Source organism: Melopsittacus undulatus, chromosome 3 (genome assembly GCF_012275295.1).
Source record: "Melopsittacus undulatus isolate bMelUnd1 chromosome 3, bMelUnd1.mat.Z, whole genome shotgun sequence".
Lineage (NCBI taxonomy): Eukaryota > Metazoa > Chordata > Aves > Psittaciformes > Psittaculidae > Melopsittacus > Melopsittacus undulatus.
Window position 1 is genome coordinate 11,277,939 of NC_047529.1, and position 19,930 is coordinate 11,297,868.

The following is a 19,930-nucleotide window of genomic DNA, read 5'->3' on the forward strand; positions in this document are numbered from 1 at the left end:
ATGCCTTCCCATGGGCGCAGGTTAAAACAAACCAGTAACCTGTATTTTCTTTGGCCTATCAGGCAGGGATTTCAGGCCTCGCTGGGTCAGAGCAGTCTCAGCAGCAGAGAGAGGAACACTTTCGAGCTGGAAGGAGGCAGCGCCGTAACTCTCTCTTTTATCTCTACGGCTGAACAGGGTGGGGGAAATAAAAGTATGCCTTTTTCTACCACCCTCGTTCATTCATGTGTTCCGCGTGAAGTGCTGTGACACTCCAAAAGGCCATTCAGCTGCCTATGCCTCCATTTTAGTGGTGGCTAAGAGGACACAGGCTCCACATCACTGAACATTATAACGGTCAGCACCTCCAGACGCCAGCGCTGCCACACGCTGCCTGCGCAGGCAGGGCAGGCCGGCCGCCAATAAACTGCCTTTATCTGCCATCAGCAGGCTGCTACCTTTTGCAAGGCTCTCTCTTTCTCTTTTTTCCCCCTTTCCTGTCATCAAGCAGCTAAGTAAATCGGTTGATAGATTTTTAAACAGCACAGTCACGCGTGGAAGAGTTACAGCAATTTACCAAAACAGTAATTATCACCTTTCAAAGACTTTTTCCTCCAAGTTCCAGTTTGGGTTGGTGCGTTCTACCTTCCTTTTGGACAAACAAACCCGTCCTCTCCTGTCACAGACAGATTTTGTTATTCCTTGCCCATATATTCCAGGTTTGGAATTGGTGCCGGTAAAAGTGAGATCTGTCTTTTCCCTTCTTTAACAGAGCCCAAGCGCTCACTAGCAATCAGCTAAACAGCCTCGGAGAACTGCTCAGGCAGCCCATGCTTCTTTGGGGAAATCATATTATAAACGGTGTGTTTTTACTCGTGCTTCCCAAAAGGTGCTTATTGGCACCCCAGTGTATGATGGACACAGAAAGCAATACAGTGCTGACACACACATCAAGAGGCGCGGTGTCACAAACGGGTATCTTGGGGGTCTGCAGCATTTTCTTGGGAGAGTTCCTCCTTTAGTATGTTTGTTTGGGTAAAAGCAGATAGCTGCTAAAAGTTCTGGCAGACTAATAATAATCTTACCGAGGGTTAAAATATTAAACGTGGACTTTGCTGTATAAATAATACAAGGAAATCACCGATCTCCAGCACTTTGGTTTTCTCCCTAAACCCCTGTTTATGATGTCACCAGTGGCACACACAAAAATAAAGGAATTGAAATAAAAGAGGACTTTCTTGGGTTTTGGTATCCTTCTCTGAACTTATAAAGAAAATAAAGGAGAGATTTTTGTTCAAGTCAAGTCAGTGTGTGAATGGCATGGGCTGTGAGACATTCAAAGGCTGCTGCTAGGATGTTCCAGGACAGCAAAAGGAAGTAAGAGGCAGTTAAACACTGAAATTTTGGATTTAAATACAGTATCTCTTAGCTCCTCTTTGGTTTTAAAGTATTTAATGTTCTAAATATTTAACTAGTATGATTCCCAATTAATCTGGCCTGTCTCTGCACAAAGCAATGTGTATATTTATGATTCAAGTTTATCCAAGAATACAGTGGAAGTAGCCCTATGCAAAAAACATATCCACAGATGGAGAGATATGAAAAAGCTACCTGAAACCTGCTGCTTTTTTCCTACAAACTTATGCTCCCAGTGAAGTCTCCAAACTAATTAGAATTGATTTATTATGGATCAGGTACCTTATCAGGTGAAGAAAGAAATTACCATGGACAGTCAAAGGGTTGAGAGGTCAATACAGAATAGCAAAATCAATTTGCATTGATTAGACAAAAGGTCCATTTTACAGAGCCCAAAGGATTAACTTTAAAGCAAACATCTTTGAACTATAAGACAGCATTTGTGACTGAGAGCTATAAGCGGTGCGGCATTAGAAAACACTTAAGATATTTAAATAAGAAAATAATGCAAGCAATGGTTTAAGCTATCTGGATGTTTATTTTTTATTATGAATCATCCCCAGGATTATTGTACAATTCACCTGAAAGCCCTATGGAAAGGATGCAATTGTTTCATTTATCCCACGTGTCAATCTTCCCATGAGTTTTCATTCAGGTAAGGTGACTAAACTCGGGAGAGTTGCAGAGAAGGGAGAAAATCTGTGCAAAGGATCACACTAATCCTGGTGTTGCTTGCGATGAAATATTTACTTGGCAAACGTATGAGACCTCTTTTTTTTTTCCCAGTGAGATACTGTTGTAACCCAGATCTGAATCGCTAAGAGGAAGGAGGCTCCCTTCTGTGGGTTACCCCTTCCATTTTCTGCGGCACTAAGCAGCTCGATGCTGCAGGAAAGCCAGGAGAACACAACTGCAACAAAAGTAATAAACCCTGGACACATATTCTTTACCTCCTCATTGCTTTGTTTTCAAAGTTTATTCCAACAAGACAATATTTCTTTGTCCCATATACTAAGACTTTATTTTCTCGCCCTGAATACAACTTAAGAATGGGACTGCAGATCCAGCATATTCACTGTGTGCTATCACTGGAAATGATGTAAATATCAGCATTAACTCTTAACTGGGCTCCAGAAAAGCCTCCCTGTTCTGTACATTCAGGTAGCCACCTTAGGCAGCAAGCATTTTCCTTCCCTCAGTACCCAGCATTGCTCTTACCTTCAATAGCGAGCATTGCTCTTAGCTCCCGGTTCAGCAGTTCGTAGCGCCTTTCTAGGTCATGTTCTTTTTCCCTAGGCAAGTTGCAAAAGTTCATCAATATGTTAATTACTAAATCATTAAACACTTAAAAGAACCTTTAACTCACATTGATTTTAGGACTCGTAACTGACTTTTCTCTTTAACTTTAAGCTACTCCAAACAAATGATACACAAACTTAAAACCTTGCTCAGGTGGCATATTCGGTGGCATATTCAGTCACAGGGCTTCTTCATTTTCTGTAATGTCGGCTTTAATTCCATCAGTTTAACTCTATTGTGCTACAAGACGTAATTATTTAATATTCATCCTTGGAAGCGGCTCTTATGGAATGTCCTAAGTATAAAACATTCCCCCAGATCTAATGAACAAATTCCAGCATCAGCCTATTCACCAAGATAATATGACACTGAAAGTATTATCCTACATACACTCTGCCCTAATGAATAATGAAAATTAGACACGGGATTAGAAAGTTTAATATTTTGGAGGTAGAATCTTCTGTCAAGTTCAGACACGGCAGGAAATTCATGAGCACAGGCTCTTCCCAGGGAAGTATGCAGGCATCTACACTAGGTGGCATTACTGAAAGAAATATAACCAAACTGAAAGGAGCTGGAAAAGAAGCACTGAGGGCAGAATGCCTCTAAAAACGGGCAGCATCTCCCCCCTTCCTCCCTGCTGCTAGCCAGAAAGTTTATTTGTCTTTACTTCGCAGTATCAGTGCATCATCACACTGTGACTGATTCACTAATATCCTTCCAGCAGTCCAGTGCTGCTGAACTACCAATGATGGGATTGAGGATTTCTACAAAGCAGGTAGTGACTCAGATTTTGCTCGCTCTCTCCAGTCTTTACCTGTCGCATCTGAGGCACAATCCAAATCTCTTTGTGTGTTTCTAAAATGTAATTTTATTCTACTGCTGGGCCTTTGAAAATGTAACAGTGCTTAATATCTCTTTGTTTTTCACAGCTCTGGCTAATCTTGTGTCAGTGCACGCTTCTCATTTTCAAGTCTGAAATATGAGAAAAGCAAGTTACTCTGTGAGTTCCACAAAGCATCCACACTACTCACTTTTGAGGGAGTATTTTTGAAGTCTAATGGGATGTGAGCAAAAAAGTTTTGCATCTATCTGATGGGTAAATATTCCAGTAAATCATCCTTTTGTAAATACACGTGCTCATCCATACTTACAGAAGAGAAAGCTGGTTCATTCGTCTGATTAAGGCATTCTTCTTATTAACCAGCATGAACCATTCCTGCATCATAGCTTCTTCTTCTTCTGTGTTTCTTCCTGCAATCAAAAGAATTTCATTACTTAAGTGGTATTTCCCAAACTGAGCTATTTATTTCATTTTAGGTATTGGAGCACTGGTCTCCAATACCATTGAGCATTACCAGGCATACTCTCAAATGGTAAAAATACCCTATGACTACAAGTCCTGCTACACAATCCTGCTTGTTCCATAAATAAATCTTTGAAAGCAGCTGATCTTCAGCATCTATTTTAGTGTTTTTTATTATGCTCATATCCTAACCCAAATAAACACCTTTTTAGAAGTACTGTATCTTTTAAATTCTCCCAAAAGAGCTATGTTGTTGCAATGTTCCCAGTGAAAAAAACCCTTGCTGCTTGAAGATGCCTGGTCATCCATCACAGGCTTCCAAACACAAAAACAATCCTTGTGGGCAAGATCTATTCCACCCATGCAAACCCAGCACAGTCAGGATGACGTGGTAGGGATCAAAGTAACTGCAGAGGACATGGTAATCCTGAACTCTTGGCCAAGGCGTGGGCACCTGCTCAGCTTCTCTGTGCTTATGGCCACTCTTCCAGATGATGTGCTGGAAAGAGCTGCTCCTCTTCTCAACCTGCTATCAAAGGGAACATCTGCACAAATACAAGTGATTTTGGGGTCTGGGTGTCTAAAGGTCTGGGTATGTGTATTCATGGACAAGCATCCCTTTTCCCAGCCGATGTCCATCACTCCTCCCAGGCACGATGAGGATCAGGACCTTCATAGCCTACCTGCAGGCAGTGCTATGCTCTACCAGACTCTGTAAGACTCCCTGTTGGCACCTCTGCACCATAAAGGGAAAGGCAGACAAGCAGCTTCTTTGCACACAGCAGGGTCATTCAGCCGAATTCCACTCTCTCTGAGCTCAGAGACTAAGAAAAACCTCACCAAAGTCCTATGTGGAGACTGTGCCTCTGTGGTGACCTGCCACTCTCATCCCTCAAGTTGAGCTGAGGAGCAAAGATGACATGGTCCTCATTGAATTATGAAACTCATATATTTCTCATGGTTAAAATTAATCTGTAAAGAAACCTGGAATACGGCAAAGGAACAGAGCTGGGTCTTCTGAATACTGCCCCCAGCTTTAACACTGCTTCCCTGGGAAACTGTGGGCAGATTTCTGTGGAGTTTCAGTGCCTGTGTGTGTAATATGGGTAAAAATCACCAGTACCGATCTCCCAAGGGTACTAAAACTTAATTCTTTGGTGTTTGCTAAGTGTTTTGAAATCTCTAATGCAAGGTGCTGTTTGCTCAGGGAAGCTATCTTTACTAACTTATACCATAGGATCCCTAGTTGCAGAAACTGGAAATATCCCAGAAAAAATATTGTTTTTCTCTAAAAGAAAGCTTTCAATTTCTGGAAGGGAGCGTTTGAAATGCTTGCACGTACGTGCCTGCCATGCACATGTTCACACCCTGATGCCACAGTAGTGTGCAAGCCCAGATCTGCAGGGAGAATCACCTCCTCACCTGGCTATGACCCTGCTGCTTGCAAGGGACAGTCATCGGCCTTCTCCAGGCTGCCTGACACCCCCCCCCCCCCCCCCCCCCCCCCCCACTGTGGACTATGGGCTTTGTGCATCCACATAAGGGAAGGAAAAGATGAACAGGGCCGTGGGTCAGCTTGGGATGCGCTGGCGGACCCATGCAGTAAGAAGAAGGTACACCATCTATTATGTTCTCCTTTCTGATGTGAGACATCCTCCTATATCCACTTATCATTGTGGGAAACTCCCAGTTGACAAAACTGTTCCTGAAATCATGCTTTTAGGATACATGATTTGCCAGCAGCGAGATGGGAAGGGCAGAGCATCCTGAAGTGGGGATGGTCATGAAGCCCTTATCCAAGCACAAGCAGCAGGGTCCAGCTCCTGGATGACTGGAGCAATGCAGGAAGACATTTCTCATGGAGAAATGCTCTCCATCAGGAACTCCACTTCTGGTTTTGTGCAGAAATTATTACACCGTGGAATTTACAATAACATTCAGCAGTTCAGCACTCCCCCAAGAGGATTAAAAAACACAGGTATACTTTGCTGCTATGTTACAGATCAAAGATGCTGCTGTGTTGGTCCATCTAACAGGGTCTGCTTTTAGAAGTAGATGATAATCAATATTAAAACCCTTTTGTTGGCATGCACCAATTAGCTGAAATTTATTTAGGGGAGAGGGCAAGAAAAAGGGGATAACTTGGCTTTTTTAATCTGCAAAATGACCCATCTATTCTGTGACGCACAAGACTGCCACATTGCCAAGCTGCTGGTGAAGAAAGTTCTTGTAACCAGATATATCTGGCTATTTTTAAATCAATTTATGACAGTAAATGTGTGGTTTTGGGGTGGTCTGGGATCTCCAGCTAAAAGGTGCCATTATAAATGCAAGCTCTTGCACGCCTTGAAAAAGAAATGGGAGAAGGAAATGATTCAAAGGAGTCTGACTCAGTGGTGGACCTGAACTTGAATTTCACGCCATGTAATCTCAGGGTAAGAACTCAAACTTGAGATAAAACCTTCTTTCTATTAATGCATTCCTCCTAAATAAAGTTAGCTGCAACACATAACAAGCAAAGATGTAGGTAAAGCTTGGAGCTGGTGAGTCCGATCTGAACAGGTGCCTCTTGCTGCCACCAAAGCACACGCAATATCCATGGAATACGCTGGTTTAAAAGTGAGTTAACAAAGTCTTGATTGTTTTTAGAGAATTTTTAATCTGTTTTTGTATTCGCTTTGGACCCATGTGATGCCCTGACACCGGTCATGTGATACCGGCTGCGATAGGCACAAATCCCCGGGCAGCAACAAAAGAAGAAAGAGTAAAAAAGAAAAAGCTGAGAAAAAGCTTGCAATTTGGAAAAAGGCCAATTGTATCCCGGCGAAGGCCTTTTTGATCAGTGAAATGACACATGTGTGCAATAGTAATAGCAGTCGATGCTGATATTTTATGTGTTGACCATCAGCTTTTAAATTCTTGCGCATGGAGCCGAAACAGATTCTTCCCAGGCAAGCAAAATAAAGATGAACTCCCATATATAAGAAATGTAAATAACTCTTTTTAGCAAATGCATTACTATTAGAGCATTACTACTTCCCCCCCCGCCTTGGTGGAAGGATGCACGCGAAACACTTTCAACAAAGAAAAACTGAGTGTTGCCACTGCAGCGATACTGCAAGGCTAAACTCACGTTTGCAATTTCTAAATAAAAAATAACAGAAAAAGCCATTTTTCAACACAGTTTCACTCTATAAAACGCTGCTGCTGCTGGGGAGGGTTTTGTTTCCACTTTGCAAGTGTAAAAGAAGTATGGAATTGACTTGCTGTGAATGCTTGCAAATGAGAATTGGGAAAATATCTGTGCTCTTCTCAGGGGGGAAAAATACTGTACAGATTATTTAAATGAAGCAAAAAACATGTTAGGGAACAAATCGATCCCATGCATGCAAAACCCCTTATCTGGGCCAGTACAAGATGATGAAAATCTATTAATAGCCCACAGATCCTAAACTTATATTTTTCTCCATAATACATGCATTACACTATTGTTTTTGACAAAAAACAACAACAACAACAACAACAAAACCCTTTTAAAGCTAGTAAGTTGGACCATTACAAATTAATCCTGACTTTAATAACTGGTTAAAGACCCCTTCAGCTTTATAAGTAACAAAAAATATTAAAGCCTGTGATCACAGCGAGCTTTTCTCATTTCTCCTCTAACCATTTGTTATTTAATCCAATACTAGTAATCCAATTTGTCCATCAGACTTTTAAAGGGCAGAATGCAACTTCCCCAGCTTAGACACTTTTCAAAGTACAATATATTTTTCAAATGAATGCTGGATGTTTCATTTTTTCCCCAACTGTTCCTAGCTCTAATGTATGAGGAAAAAAAGAACAAGATGAACATTGTTCGTACTGATTAAGTAAGAGCTCATTAAAGAGCTGTCAGTGCCGTACTTTGAATATGCATGAAGCATATAATCAGATCTAGTACCGTCACTAGAGGAGAATACGGTAAGTACAAAGGATTGATTTAATTACTTAGAGTGGGCTGTGGTGGTAAAGCAGTCTTGTTAGTGCAAAAAGAAAAGGAGGTTGTATTCTGGCACGGTTAGGGGAAAAAGGCAGTTTTAGCTTCTGCCACAATACCTAATCTCAGGATAAAGCACTTTACATTGTAGCTTAAAATGAAGACTGTCAGTTTTCTAAAAAGACCAGAATTCATCTTATCTTGTTTAACCTCATCTGGTTAACTATCTAGCAGAACATATTTATTCTCTTTAACACGTAATTATGCTTATACCTTTTTATCCTATAGTTCAATAATGACTTCTGAAAACAGCCTTCAAATAAGAGCGGGTAGTGCTGCAAACATCATATGCATGCAAAATGCTCGGTAAGAGATTTGAAAAATGCAGAACCAGAAACTAAGACCAAGCAGTCAGTACACGCGCCTGTATGGGAAAAGTCAACACAGCTTTTAATGTTGGACTTTATTATTGAATAGGTTCTGAGGAGGCTTCTGAGAAGGTTTCTCTAATTTATTTTCTCCCTCCACCCTCTTCCTTTCTGCATCCCCCCCCACCCCCATTTTTCTTTTTTATTATTCAATTCATTCTTGTTTTATTCTTCCTCTAGGAATCCAAGGGAATTCTCTCACATCAACTCTCAGTGCCATTTTCTAATTTCATTGTCTGGCTTGAGTGGTGAAGGATGCGTGCTCTATTCTTCTCTTCACTTGACATCTACCAGAACCCTCCTCAATGATTAGGAACAAGCCCAACGCCAAGTCTGGAATAGCGCAAGACACTAAATTCTGCCCTCAGATACGAGGAACTCCCACTGACTCTGGAGTTGTGATTCTGCGCTGCAATAGCTCCTGTGCAGGATTCAATCAAGTCTGCAGTGTAAAGTTTGGGGATTTTAGCTCTTACTAGGACAAATTTTAATGATAGCCAAAGTAATGATAGCCACAAGTTTAATTACAGCAGAAAAACACAACCCACTCCCCACCCCAAACCCCTTTCTTTTCTCCTGTGGTTCATCACACGTATTCCAATATCATTTTTCTGACTTTAATTCAAAACCAACTTGAGCCAATTTTCATCTACAGTGCTCAAGAATTACAAGCGTGTTTATCTGCTACCATTTTTTTGAGAGCAATATAAACGACCAGCTTATTTTAACGTTGTACAGCTTCCAGGCAGTCTTTTCAAAACACCTTTTCCTTCACATTCTTCAGGATGTACAAATGGATTTTTGTTTACACTGAAAGCTAATTATTTGCTAAATATTTAAATAAGAAGCACCTTGACAAAAGTCTCTTCTGAATCCATTTGAAAAAAAACACAATTTGTTTTCTTTTTTCCCTTTCCTGCTAAAAATACTTCCAAACCCACCCCTTCTGCTCAGCCAGCTATCAGTATGTATATGTACACTTAGACCCATTATTTTTAAGCCGTTTGGGCAGCCAGTCATTAGATAAACCTAATATGGATTAACATAGTAAACCTGTACATTGCTAAGAAAATAGAGAAGAAAGTGCTACGAAACACTGTGAATACTGCTTAAAGGGAAGAAAAAGCAGCAACATGCAGGGACAAGATTAGTTTACAGTGTAAATGGATGAACACAGTAACTCCTCTACACTTTATTCTATCGTAAATCTGTCAAGATAAGCCAATAGATTAATATTTTTTTAAAAACCCTTAAATGTAAATGTATTGAGCTGTTGTGCAAAAACGAATTACAACCTGCGGAAGATAAATAATAAAAAGGTTTCCATCAGCATCCCAAACCAGCCCATTCAATCTGGCAAGAAATAACAGGTTTACAGAAATCACTCTGTATGCTGTCTTAAGCAGTAATTGTTTTCAGATTTTATTTGCACTGTGCATAGTGTGTGTACCATGGTGTCATGGTTAAACACAGAAACCTCCCCATGTCTCCCCATTTACCTCAACAGAACTACATGAAAAACAACCTACTTAAGAGACAGCCCATTCTTCACCCATTTGCTGATGTTTACACACAGTTTTAAAATAGAATAGAAGAAGCTTTCTTCACTCAACACAGTTGGGTGAAGAGGCCAGCAGGAGAATGCCAGCGCACGTGAACTAGAGAGGGGCGAATAACTACAAGAACTGGCCAGCTTTGCTCTGCTCCTCTTTCTGGGCTATTTGTTAGTTAAAAGAAGCTACATGACCACCAAGAGTAGTCCAAATGCCAGCAAATTCCACAAACTTCATGGGAAGGTCTTTTGAAAACGTTCCCTACTGCCTTTATTTGCCTGCTGGTATAAGAGGAAGCTGCATTCACCCAATCATGGGGACGAGTTTTTACGAGTTTCTGTATTAGGAGTGAGCGGACAGATTGGCTTGTTTACCTGAAGGAGAACATGAATAGCAAACAAAGAATAGTTGTAGGATGTGTCTCATCTTGTCTCATAAGAACCTGGGGAAATTCACTGAAATTGAAGGTGGTGTGTTTAAAACCGATAAAAAGAATGATCTTTCCTCAAAGCCTCATCATTTACCAGTAGAACTCGTCGCCACGAGGCAATGTTGAAACTAAGAGCTCAGCAAGAATTAAAACCAGGTTGAATGTTGAATATGGAAAGGCAAAGCTCTTGCAATAAATATTCAAACAAACAAAAAAACACAGGAGGCAGGAATTGGATCCTTCTGCTTTAGGACATGAGCTAACCTTTAATTTTTAGAGGTTACCCTGTAACTGGCCCCTGCAGTTTCTTGCTCCTGCCTGGGTTCAACCTGTACCTGTACCTCTATGGGATGGTGTTCTGGACCGGACCATGGGGCTGATCCACTGTGGCAATTAGCTTTACTGAAAGGAAACATGGAAAGGGACAAGGAACAACACTGGGTGTCTTAGCTGACTAACCTCATGTTGCTAACAAAGGCTGATGGAAAGTCTCGAATCCTTCCAAAATCAGCGCTGGACTTCCCACTGATTTTAATAGTCATCTTACTCACTATGAACAGCTAATACATGGACAAGCTCTTGTTTTTAATGCAAGTTACTGAATTTAACAAATACTTAAGCAGAAAAGCCTATATTCACAACAGATACTCTTTGTAAAGGAGCACTACATGAGACCGACAACAAAATGCATCCAACACAACTCAAAGCTATGGTGAAGATTCTAAAACAACTAGAGTTTTTCACTGAGTGAAACTGAGGCATCCCAAAAGAGATGTGTTTTCTGAAAAATCACTCTCCTCTGCTTTCAGAGGACCACCTTTGGTAGAAAAGCTCTGAATTTTTGTTAAAATAATTCTTGCTCCACCTTGAGCTTCATGTCTCCCATTTCAGGTTACCATGCCCAGCTTTATTCCAGAATCCTACTTCCTTTCACGGAACAAGGACCTTCTCAGTTATTAAAAATCACTGAAAATTAGTAAGAATACCCAGCAAGACATAAACAGGACAGGACCATCTTTTAGATGACACTGCAGAAGAGCTAGCTAGCACATGCAGCTCTAGCACGATTTTCCAAGTCTGAAATGGATGAGAAAATGCCTGAGGAACATTAGAAAGGCAAATTCATGGCCACTAAAACTTGCTGTCTGAGAACAGTTGAGAAGGAGACATTGATGTCCACACAATGGAGTCTCATAAAGGTAGGTAATGACTGCCAAGAATCTGCCAGGCAGAGTTACATTGCAGTACATTGTCTGACTCTGTTTCAACCCCCAAAAGTACTGTAACCCTAATGAAACAGAGCTACCACTGAGGGAATGCTTTTATCACAAGCACACATCAAATTAGCCTAATATCAAGCAGGAAACTTGTAATTTCTTTGGTTTCTGAAACATAATAAATCAGAGAGGCTATTTAAAATATTGAGAGCTGTGTAAACAAGAAGGGCAGGGTTCTGACCACATCTCAGCACGTGCAAGGATTTATTCTACCTGGAGTTGGACTGACTCACAGGAGGACAAACATTTGTGGCCTGTAGTCTTGGCAACCTAAAATTATCACAGAACTGAAACTTCCACAAAAGATGAATTGCATCAAAGATTGATGATTTTCTCTACATGATGAGTCAACACAGTGGCCACTAGAAAGTAACAAAAAATGAACAGAAGCAGAATGCTTGGGCTTGGTAAAGATTATGAATATATTTTACATGCAGGAGCGTCAAACCAGACCAAGACACAGCTTATGGCCCAAAAATCAGGCAACAAGAAGTGAGATTCAACTGAAACATCTGGAGAGACTCCAGCAAGAAAGTGATGCTTCCTGCCTTGAGGACAGTGACTGCAGGGGTCCTAGCACTGAGCAGAACCAAGGCATGTCCTTTATCCCCTCTGGTATTTTTTGTACCCAAATTTTCTCATGTAACACAGCTTCAGAAGAAGCACAGACTTGGCAAAAATATTCAACAGACCTCTGCTTCCAACACAGGAAACATGCACCATTACCTGATACACTCAAGACTTTGAAGCTATGGAAAAAACAGTAGCTCACACTTGGAAGTCCACCAAGAAGGTGATGATGGTCTGGCAGATGATGATTTCACTTGCAGGCTGACAAGCAGAGTTGGATGCTTTGTTATGAGTGAGAGTAATTTCTCTATGGCTTGTAACTAGCCTGTCTTCATACGGGAGGTGCTCCAGTCCCCTGATCATCCTCACGGCCTCCTCTGGACTTGTTCCAACAGTTCCATGTCCTTTTTACGTTGAGGACACCAGAACTGCACACAATACTCCAAGTGAGGTCTGCCTTACTTCCTTCAGAACGTATTCTCCTGGAACTGGGAAGGGTTGGTGGACAGTGTAAAATGACTTCTCTAATGGTCAGGGATGAATGCAACCCAAGCAACTGCCTGAAGTGAGATGATAGTTGGCAATGAATGTGACTTTCTATTGGTGCTAATGAAGACGCCTACTCTTACTGTGAGTTGGCAGGTTTGTACTTCTGGGATCCGAGGCTTCCCAGGGCTATCTGGACAAGTTCAGGTAGGCTGAGGTGTCCTGGGGCCTCACAGTTTCCAGTTTTGACAGAAGAGGTGGTTTTGGTGGTAAATGGAAAAAAAAAAACCCATGAAAACATAACACAGCTTTCTACAGACTGCAGTAGCATCGTGGGCTGGGAGCCCCAGGGTGACCAAATCACCTTTCCCCTCGCCTTCTCTTTACAGGCAGACACTGACTGTAGAGAAAGCTAACTTCCAGGCATAAGGCCAAAGACTATGCCTACCACATGAAAGAGCATTTATACTGCAATACCACAACGATAGATGGAAATCAGTTAAAAGAAGCAAGTGTCTGTTGGGTCTTGCAAGACTTCTGGAAGGTTTGCAAGCCTGTTCATAGCGCCTAGGGCTCTCCCAGAGTAGCCTCCTGCTATGAAGGCAATGCTGCACTCAGACTCTCTTCTTCAAGCTGGCTTCAAGCACTTTGTTGGCAGGTTCTTTCAAAGCAACGATGAGGCCACAAGCCAGGGATATGCACGGAGAGGAGGCCGACATCATCCTGTCCTTCTAGCCAATGACAATTCTGTGTTACTTTGAGGAAAAATAACAAATAAAGGTCATTGTTGCTGCTGAGCTACTTTAATGATTTGATGAACTTGGCTGGGGCAGGCTGTACACACAGGCTGCCCAAGTCTGCTCTTGGAAAGGTCTCTTCCTGGGAACCTACCAGTGCACAAACCTAAGACCGAAGAAATGTGGTGAATTAGAGTCAGAACTGTGAGCCCCAGGGTTTGGCATGGTGTGCTGATTCTGTGGGAGTTCCTCAGCTGTAGAAATGCTGGGCATTTGGAAACGTATGGCTAGTCTTTCTTTACCGAAGGCAAGCAAGATTGCTTCACAGCTAATTGCAGACGATGGAGATTGGAGAGGTAGGAGTTTACCAGTAAGAGACTGTGGAGGCAACATGATAGAAGGGAAACTGAAAAAAGTTCGACAAGCCTCAAGAACTCACGAAGCCTTCAGTCACTCATCAAACACATGGTTCTGGCAACTACAAAACCAATACTTGTGCAGAAATTTGTGTATGAAAGATCTGGACCCTGAAGACTCACATCAGAAAAACAGCTTCCTAGCATGCCAGTTTATTTGCATTAACAAATTTTGATGAATGGGTTTGCACTGCATGGATTCAGTAGTAGCAGGCATTTCTACAGAACTCTGTGGGCTTCAGTGGGATTCAGGTCAGTTAAGTCACACTTGGATGCAATGCAGAAGCACAGTTACCATATTGTAAACAAAAACTCAATCATAATGTTGTTGCACTGTTTTCACCCAGGTTTTTGACAGTTGCCAAACTCCCATTATCAAAACCCTGGCAGCAAGTTAACATTCCTGAACACTGGAGAAAGAAGCATCTCATCGAGTGTTTTATAATATTGCTTTGCTTCAAAAACCAGTAGCTATCGATGCATAGTTTGTGAACTGTTATCATGTTACAATAAATATCACCGAGTCGTGTCAAAAAATCTTCTCTCCAACAAAAATTGCTATTATTAATATCCTTCTAGTCTCTGAATTGTTATGTATTTCCAATACGAAAACTAACATCAGCAAAAAAACAAACCAGTGTCACATAAGTATCACTCATGTATTCATACTATTTTTAAGCACTTTCACTCAGTTTTATGCTAAATGTAAACAGGTCAATGGTGAAGATGATGTTTTCAGTGATACTTTTAAATTTTCTATCCTGCCAACTGCCGTTATTACACCACCCTTTTTCTCTTGCTGTGCTTCAGCATGTGCATCTTTGTCTCTCACAGTATGGTTGGACAACTCTCTACCACCTTGTGGTTTGGCAAGTTTTCAGTTCACCTGAGATCAATCATGCTGAGCTCAGCAAAAAAAAAGTGTAACAAAGCAAAGCTGGCAAACTGCTATAAAACTTACGGTGTTATTAATTCATTCTTTCTGATTGAAGTAAGATCTGAAAATATGAAAAGACAGTAATTTTTTTTTCATCTTATATATATGCACTGATATTTTTCATACTGTCTGCTTGAAGATGGTAACAGAAACAATTTTTAAGTTCAGTTCACCTGTCAGGTAAAACGGAGCATTCATCATTTTACTCCCCAAGGCCTGACACTAGTGAGCACAATTCTGCATTTACTTTTGAGAAATCCAAAGAGAATTGTGAATTTAATTGTTTTTGAAAGACAGAACTTGGTTTAGGGAGTAGGATGCCTGTTCCTAGCTTCCCCCTCTCTCCTCTAGCGCAAATTTGTATTGCAGACTGGACGACTCCAGTAAGAAGCATTCAAGATGGTATAATACAGACTGGTAAACACAGCTTGGTAATCAGGTTTGTAAAGGTGCAGAGCATGTAAGGGATTTATTTTTGACAGCGAAGCTATACACATATACATCATCAAGCCCCCATTGAGAAGGATACCACTCCAAGTGTTTAATACAGCTAAAGGGGGCAGATAAGAGATCAATGACAAAAATCACCTGGTAAAAAAGGAAAAAAGTAAAAGGTGTTGCATTAAAAGGGCTTTTACTTTGCATGAGAAACAATACCGAGAAACCTGTATTTTAGCACTTGTACTCAACAAGCACTCCAAAGTATGCTGGGATGAGAACAGAAACCCATCCTTTCTAATAATCTTGTGACAAAAGCTAAAAGACATCATCCTATTAACTAGTGATCTCAACTGCTAATGCAGAGTACTTCCTGGTGCCTTTTATGTAGAATGCCGCTATTAAAAAACCACTAAACATTCACTGTGAACAACACAGAATCATTCATCTTTTATCAGCATCTCTTGTTAGAGGAGTATGAGAGGGGCTGAAGGTGTCATTGATATTATAGAGCGGAAATTAATCAGAAATTTTTCTCATATTTTCCTCATCACACTCATTTACTTTTGTACAAATTTCCCCCTGCTAAAAAGTTCATACCCAGCCCCCTGTTGTACGCTTTTAAGTTGAGAATATTCAACGAGTGCGTCAACTGAAAGGCACCAGGTCCTAACACAAAAAGCATTCGAAATTCTCATTTAGTTGTCTTTATTTTGCTAGCGCCATGTGGTCCTTGAAGATGTAGAAAACACGGGAAGCCGAGTAAAGATCAGAGCAAGCTCATTAGCATTCTGACAAAATTGGAGTGGTGGAGATGTATAGTTTGCCTAGTTTGTCGTTTTGAAAGCTACCGGTGGTAAGCTTTCTATTTCATTGTGCTTTTGTCTTTTTTGGGGGTTTTCAACGCAGCGGGGTGGTTGTTAGCCTAGGTTTTCACAGTGCATTGTGGGAACCTTGCCTGCACATTCAGCCTATATAGTATCATTTGAGTTCAAGTGAAAAAAAAATAAATCTTTTTTTTTCCTATTTGTTTCATAATCACCTATGCTAATGCAGAGCTGTCGCCTGGCTGTCAAAACCCATGCTGCCAACACCTGGTTTATAAAGTTAAAATAAAAAGAAGAACAAAAAAACCCTAATAAAATAAATTCTGATCTGTATTTAAAAATAAAACCTTTTAAATGTGTTGCTAGTTTTCTTCAAAAGACAAGATAAGAAGAAATTAATTTGATTTCCACTGTTTACAATCAACTAGAAATGAATTTGGGACAGATCCAGTTGATTAGAATTCAAAAGAGACTCTTTCACTGTATAAGATCCCCAAGTCTATTTCAGAGCCTCTTGAAGGAAAGATGGGTTTATGCTCCAGAATTATGTAAATAATGAATTACCTCTTAGAAGACCTAGCGAAGTTATTACCCTGGTCATTTGATTTATTTTTTATATATATTTTTAAACATAAGGCTCACTTTGAAGGGCTAAAAAGGCTACATTAATGCTGCTATTCGACACGAACGTTTCCAAGTTGCAATGAAATGGATAAAGGTCTTTTTGGATGAATTTATCTGCTAAATCCTTGTGGTTGCCCTCCTATCTCGGATGATGACCCAAAAGAATGTCAACAGCTCATTTCCCAGAGAGCTGGAAAGAGTCACTACGCAAGCCATAATCTGCACGTTCTGAAAGAACCGTTTCAAACATTACATTTCACAAGCTGTTTAAAGAGATTTTATTTTTCCCCTGTCATCTCCACTATCCTAGCAGCCCTTTGGACATCAGTGCCTCAGAAATGAAGGCTTTTATAAAGTTGAAACGTGACTTTTTACGTATTGTGTTGGTGGGTCGTGCACATGTGCACACACGCACACGCACCGTGCAACGTGTGAGAGCCCATGGATACCCACGCTTTGAATCTGCATGGCTAAATTCTAGCTGCACTACGGCAGGGACAAGTAAATGCTAGGAATCCAAATATATTAACTCACCCCTAATTTACTCATTGGATTTTTTTTTTTAATATAATGTGTGTCAGGCTGCCAAAATCAGAGCTATCCCTTTAGTAAGAAAGGATAAAACCCGGCTTGAAAGGAGTTACAATGGTCTAGATTCAGATACAGTAAATTTCACAATGGAGTGGGGATTAAAGATTTCTTTACTTAGCAAGGGGGAAAGGATAAACAAATATTAAGAGAAAGAGCGGCTTTATACAAAACCTTCAATATTCTTTCTTTTTGTTATGCGCTTGGATAGCATCATTACCATTATCATCAAAACAGCCTTAGAGCTGCAGCCAGCCTCTGCTGATCAAGAAAAGCAAATGGTCAGGCCAAAGAGGGGCCAACTGGTCTTTAAAAAACAAAACCAAGGACAAGCAGGTGAGTGCTCAAAGACAGAAAGCTCTGAGATACCCACATAGCCATGTAGGTTGACAGATGTAAATATTTCTGTCATATTTGAAATTAAATTCCACTCTATGTCCATGTGAAACACATGGAATTTCATCACAGGGGATGTTGCAATGTTTAAGCTATACACGAAGAACTGTATTCCCTCCCCAAGCAAAAACAGCCCCCTAGCCCTCAGAATTAAGTAGCAGGCATTATTTTAAGCTTAACAAAAGGCAGAATTTTGCCAGCTCTGAGATGCCACATTTATTTCAAAACTGCTTTTAATCACTCAGTTCCTTTTCACTCAAGTTCCAACTCCCAGCAGAGGCAAAAAACCTGGAGACTGTTATCCACATGACAGTAAAGGCGATCGAATTATTTTCTATACTTTAAAATGTGCTTATAGCTGCAAAATTATTTATCTCCTTCACTGCATTCTGCTATGAAAGTTTCCTCCAGAAGAATCGCCAGGACCAGCCATATCAAATTAGAGGGCAGTCAGGAGTGTCTAAGTCCAGCTTTAAAACAAATATCATAACAATTACTTAGCCATATGGAAAATAGGGTATGTCTTTCCTGAAAGCTTTTATACATTTTCTATCTCAAATTTCAACTTCATTAGAAACTATTTCTGACTAGCAAGCTGCAAGATTGCTAAATATCTGTTAACTCACCATGAAGAAAGAGACTCTTTTGAATGGCAAAACTTTTCCAAGATGCAAATGAACAATAATCTAATTTCAAGAGTAAATTAACTGAAGGATTCATTTTAATATGTTTCAAACTCTCTGAAATTAAGTGGCAGTTGCAACCTATGCAATACACACACATACGTGCACACACGCTAACACAGCACCCCCGCTGCACTCAACTCCCATCTTCAGAAGAGCTCACATTGTACTTATGTTTAGGCTCCTATGACTTAAAGGCCAGATGTTTCACAAATGACCAACAATTGGAGGTTAGAATAAATTAATGACTGATTTCTGAGCTTTGATGGAATTAAGCATACTTCTTTTCTCAATGTGCCATGTGAATGTTCGTCCGTTAAACTTTTTTTTTTCCTCTTTTTTTTTTGACAAGTGAGGCCACCCGGCAGAAAACAACTGATGCAAAACCCAGGAGTAATCCCTCTGTTTAGTTCAACACTGTGGTTAGCCTTAACACTGCCTCTATTATCCAATGGATTTAGAGAAACTTTCATTTATTTGTTGGCCTCAGTCTTCCAACTTTGTTGCCTTCTTTAAAGGACCCAAGACCCATTCCTATGTAAATACATTTGCATAGGGCCACAATGAAACTTTCTGGGACTCGGATTAAAGTTGCAGAACTAGATAGCTGCACTGTGCATATTTGTGATCTTCACATAAGCACTTTCACAAATACATATGATTAAATGAAGCTGATGTCAACTCTCGTTACAGGAGCGCCTGGAGTTTAGAAGAAACGCTCTGTCACAAACTACTTACCAAAGCCCTGAATGCTGAAACAAATGGCAGACACAGCACCCAAATGTGAAATTACAATATATATAATAAACAAAAAGTCCTTTTCATTTAGGAGCTGTTAAGATCAGCACTTTTATGTGATGCAAAATGTCTTCTCTCCTAACCTATTCCAGTAGGACAGGATCCCTGTTGTAAAAGTGATGATTCATAGCTGCTTGGTTTTTCACTCTTTTTTTTCCCTTGCTTCTCTGTTTATAGAGTACCTTGGGTATAATGTATTATTATATACTGTACACAATACAGCCTTCTTGCAGCCAATTCAAATATAAAGCTTTGCATGCAGCATGTCTATTAGGAAACAGCACCAGGATTAATCCCTGCAATTACCACCCTCAAAAAGTGCTGGTGGATACTCGGTGCAATTTTGCCATTCCCACATCCAAAATGCCAATACCTTAAAGGTTTATGTTCTGCAAGAGACAAACGATGGACCTAAAGTATACACTAGGGACTGGTTTTGTAATTTCACTGGCACTGATGACTGTGGGCCAGGAATTGCAACTGAATATTCTTTTGGTATGCATTTAAGGAGATAACACCTTCTTCCAGGGGCAAAAGAACACAGATATTTAATGATTTGTTTTGCAGTACAGCCTATTTTAATCTAGTGTAGAAAGCTTTGTACCCATAACTTAAAAAAATAAATCTCATATTATAGTGTTGAACCCACTACTACAATGATTAAAACAGTGAAGCTAAATATACATATCAAACTTAATCACATACAAAAATATATGAGCAACTACAAAATACCTTGCACAACTGGAAGAATGTTAATGAAGAC

At 40.4% G+C, this 19,930-nt stretch overlaps 1 protein-coding gene across 8 annotated transcripts in view; it reads right to left on the minus strand.

Moving 5' to 3' along the window:
• Nucleotides 1-19,930, minus strand: part of EHBP1 (EH domain binding protein 1) — a 223,812-nt gene that overhangs the window by 4,670 nt on the left and 199,212 nt on the right. For all 8 annotated transcript variants that reach the window (XM_031047567.2, XM_031047566.2, XM_005147433.4 and 5 more), the window contains 2 exons: nucleotides 3,849-3,948; nucleotides 2,614-2,687 (listed from right to left, as the gene is read on the minus strand). In XM_031047567.2, the coding sequence (XP_030903427.2) occupies nucleotides 2,614-2,687; nucleotides 3,849-3,948 (174 nt within the window). The remainder of the gene's footprint in view (nucleotides 1-2,613; nucleotides 2,688-3,848; nucleotides 3,949-19,930) is intronic.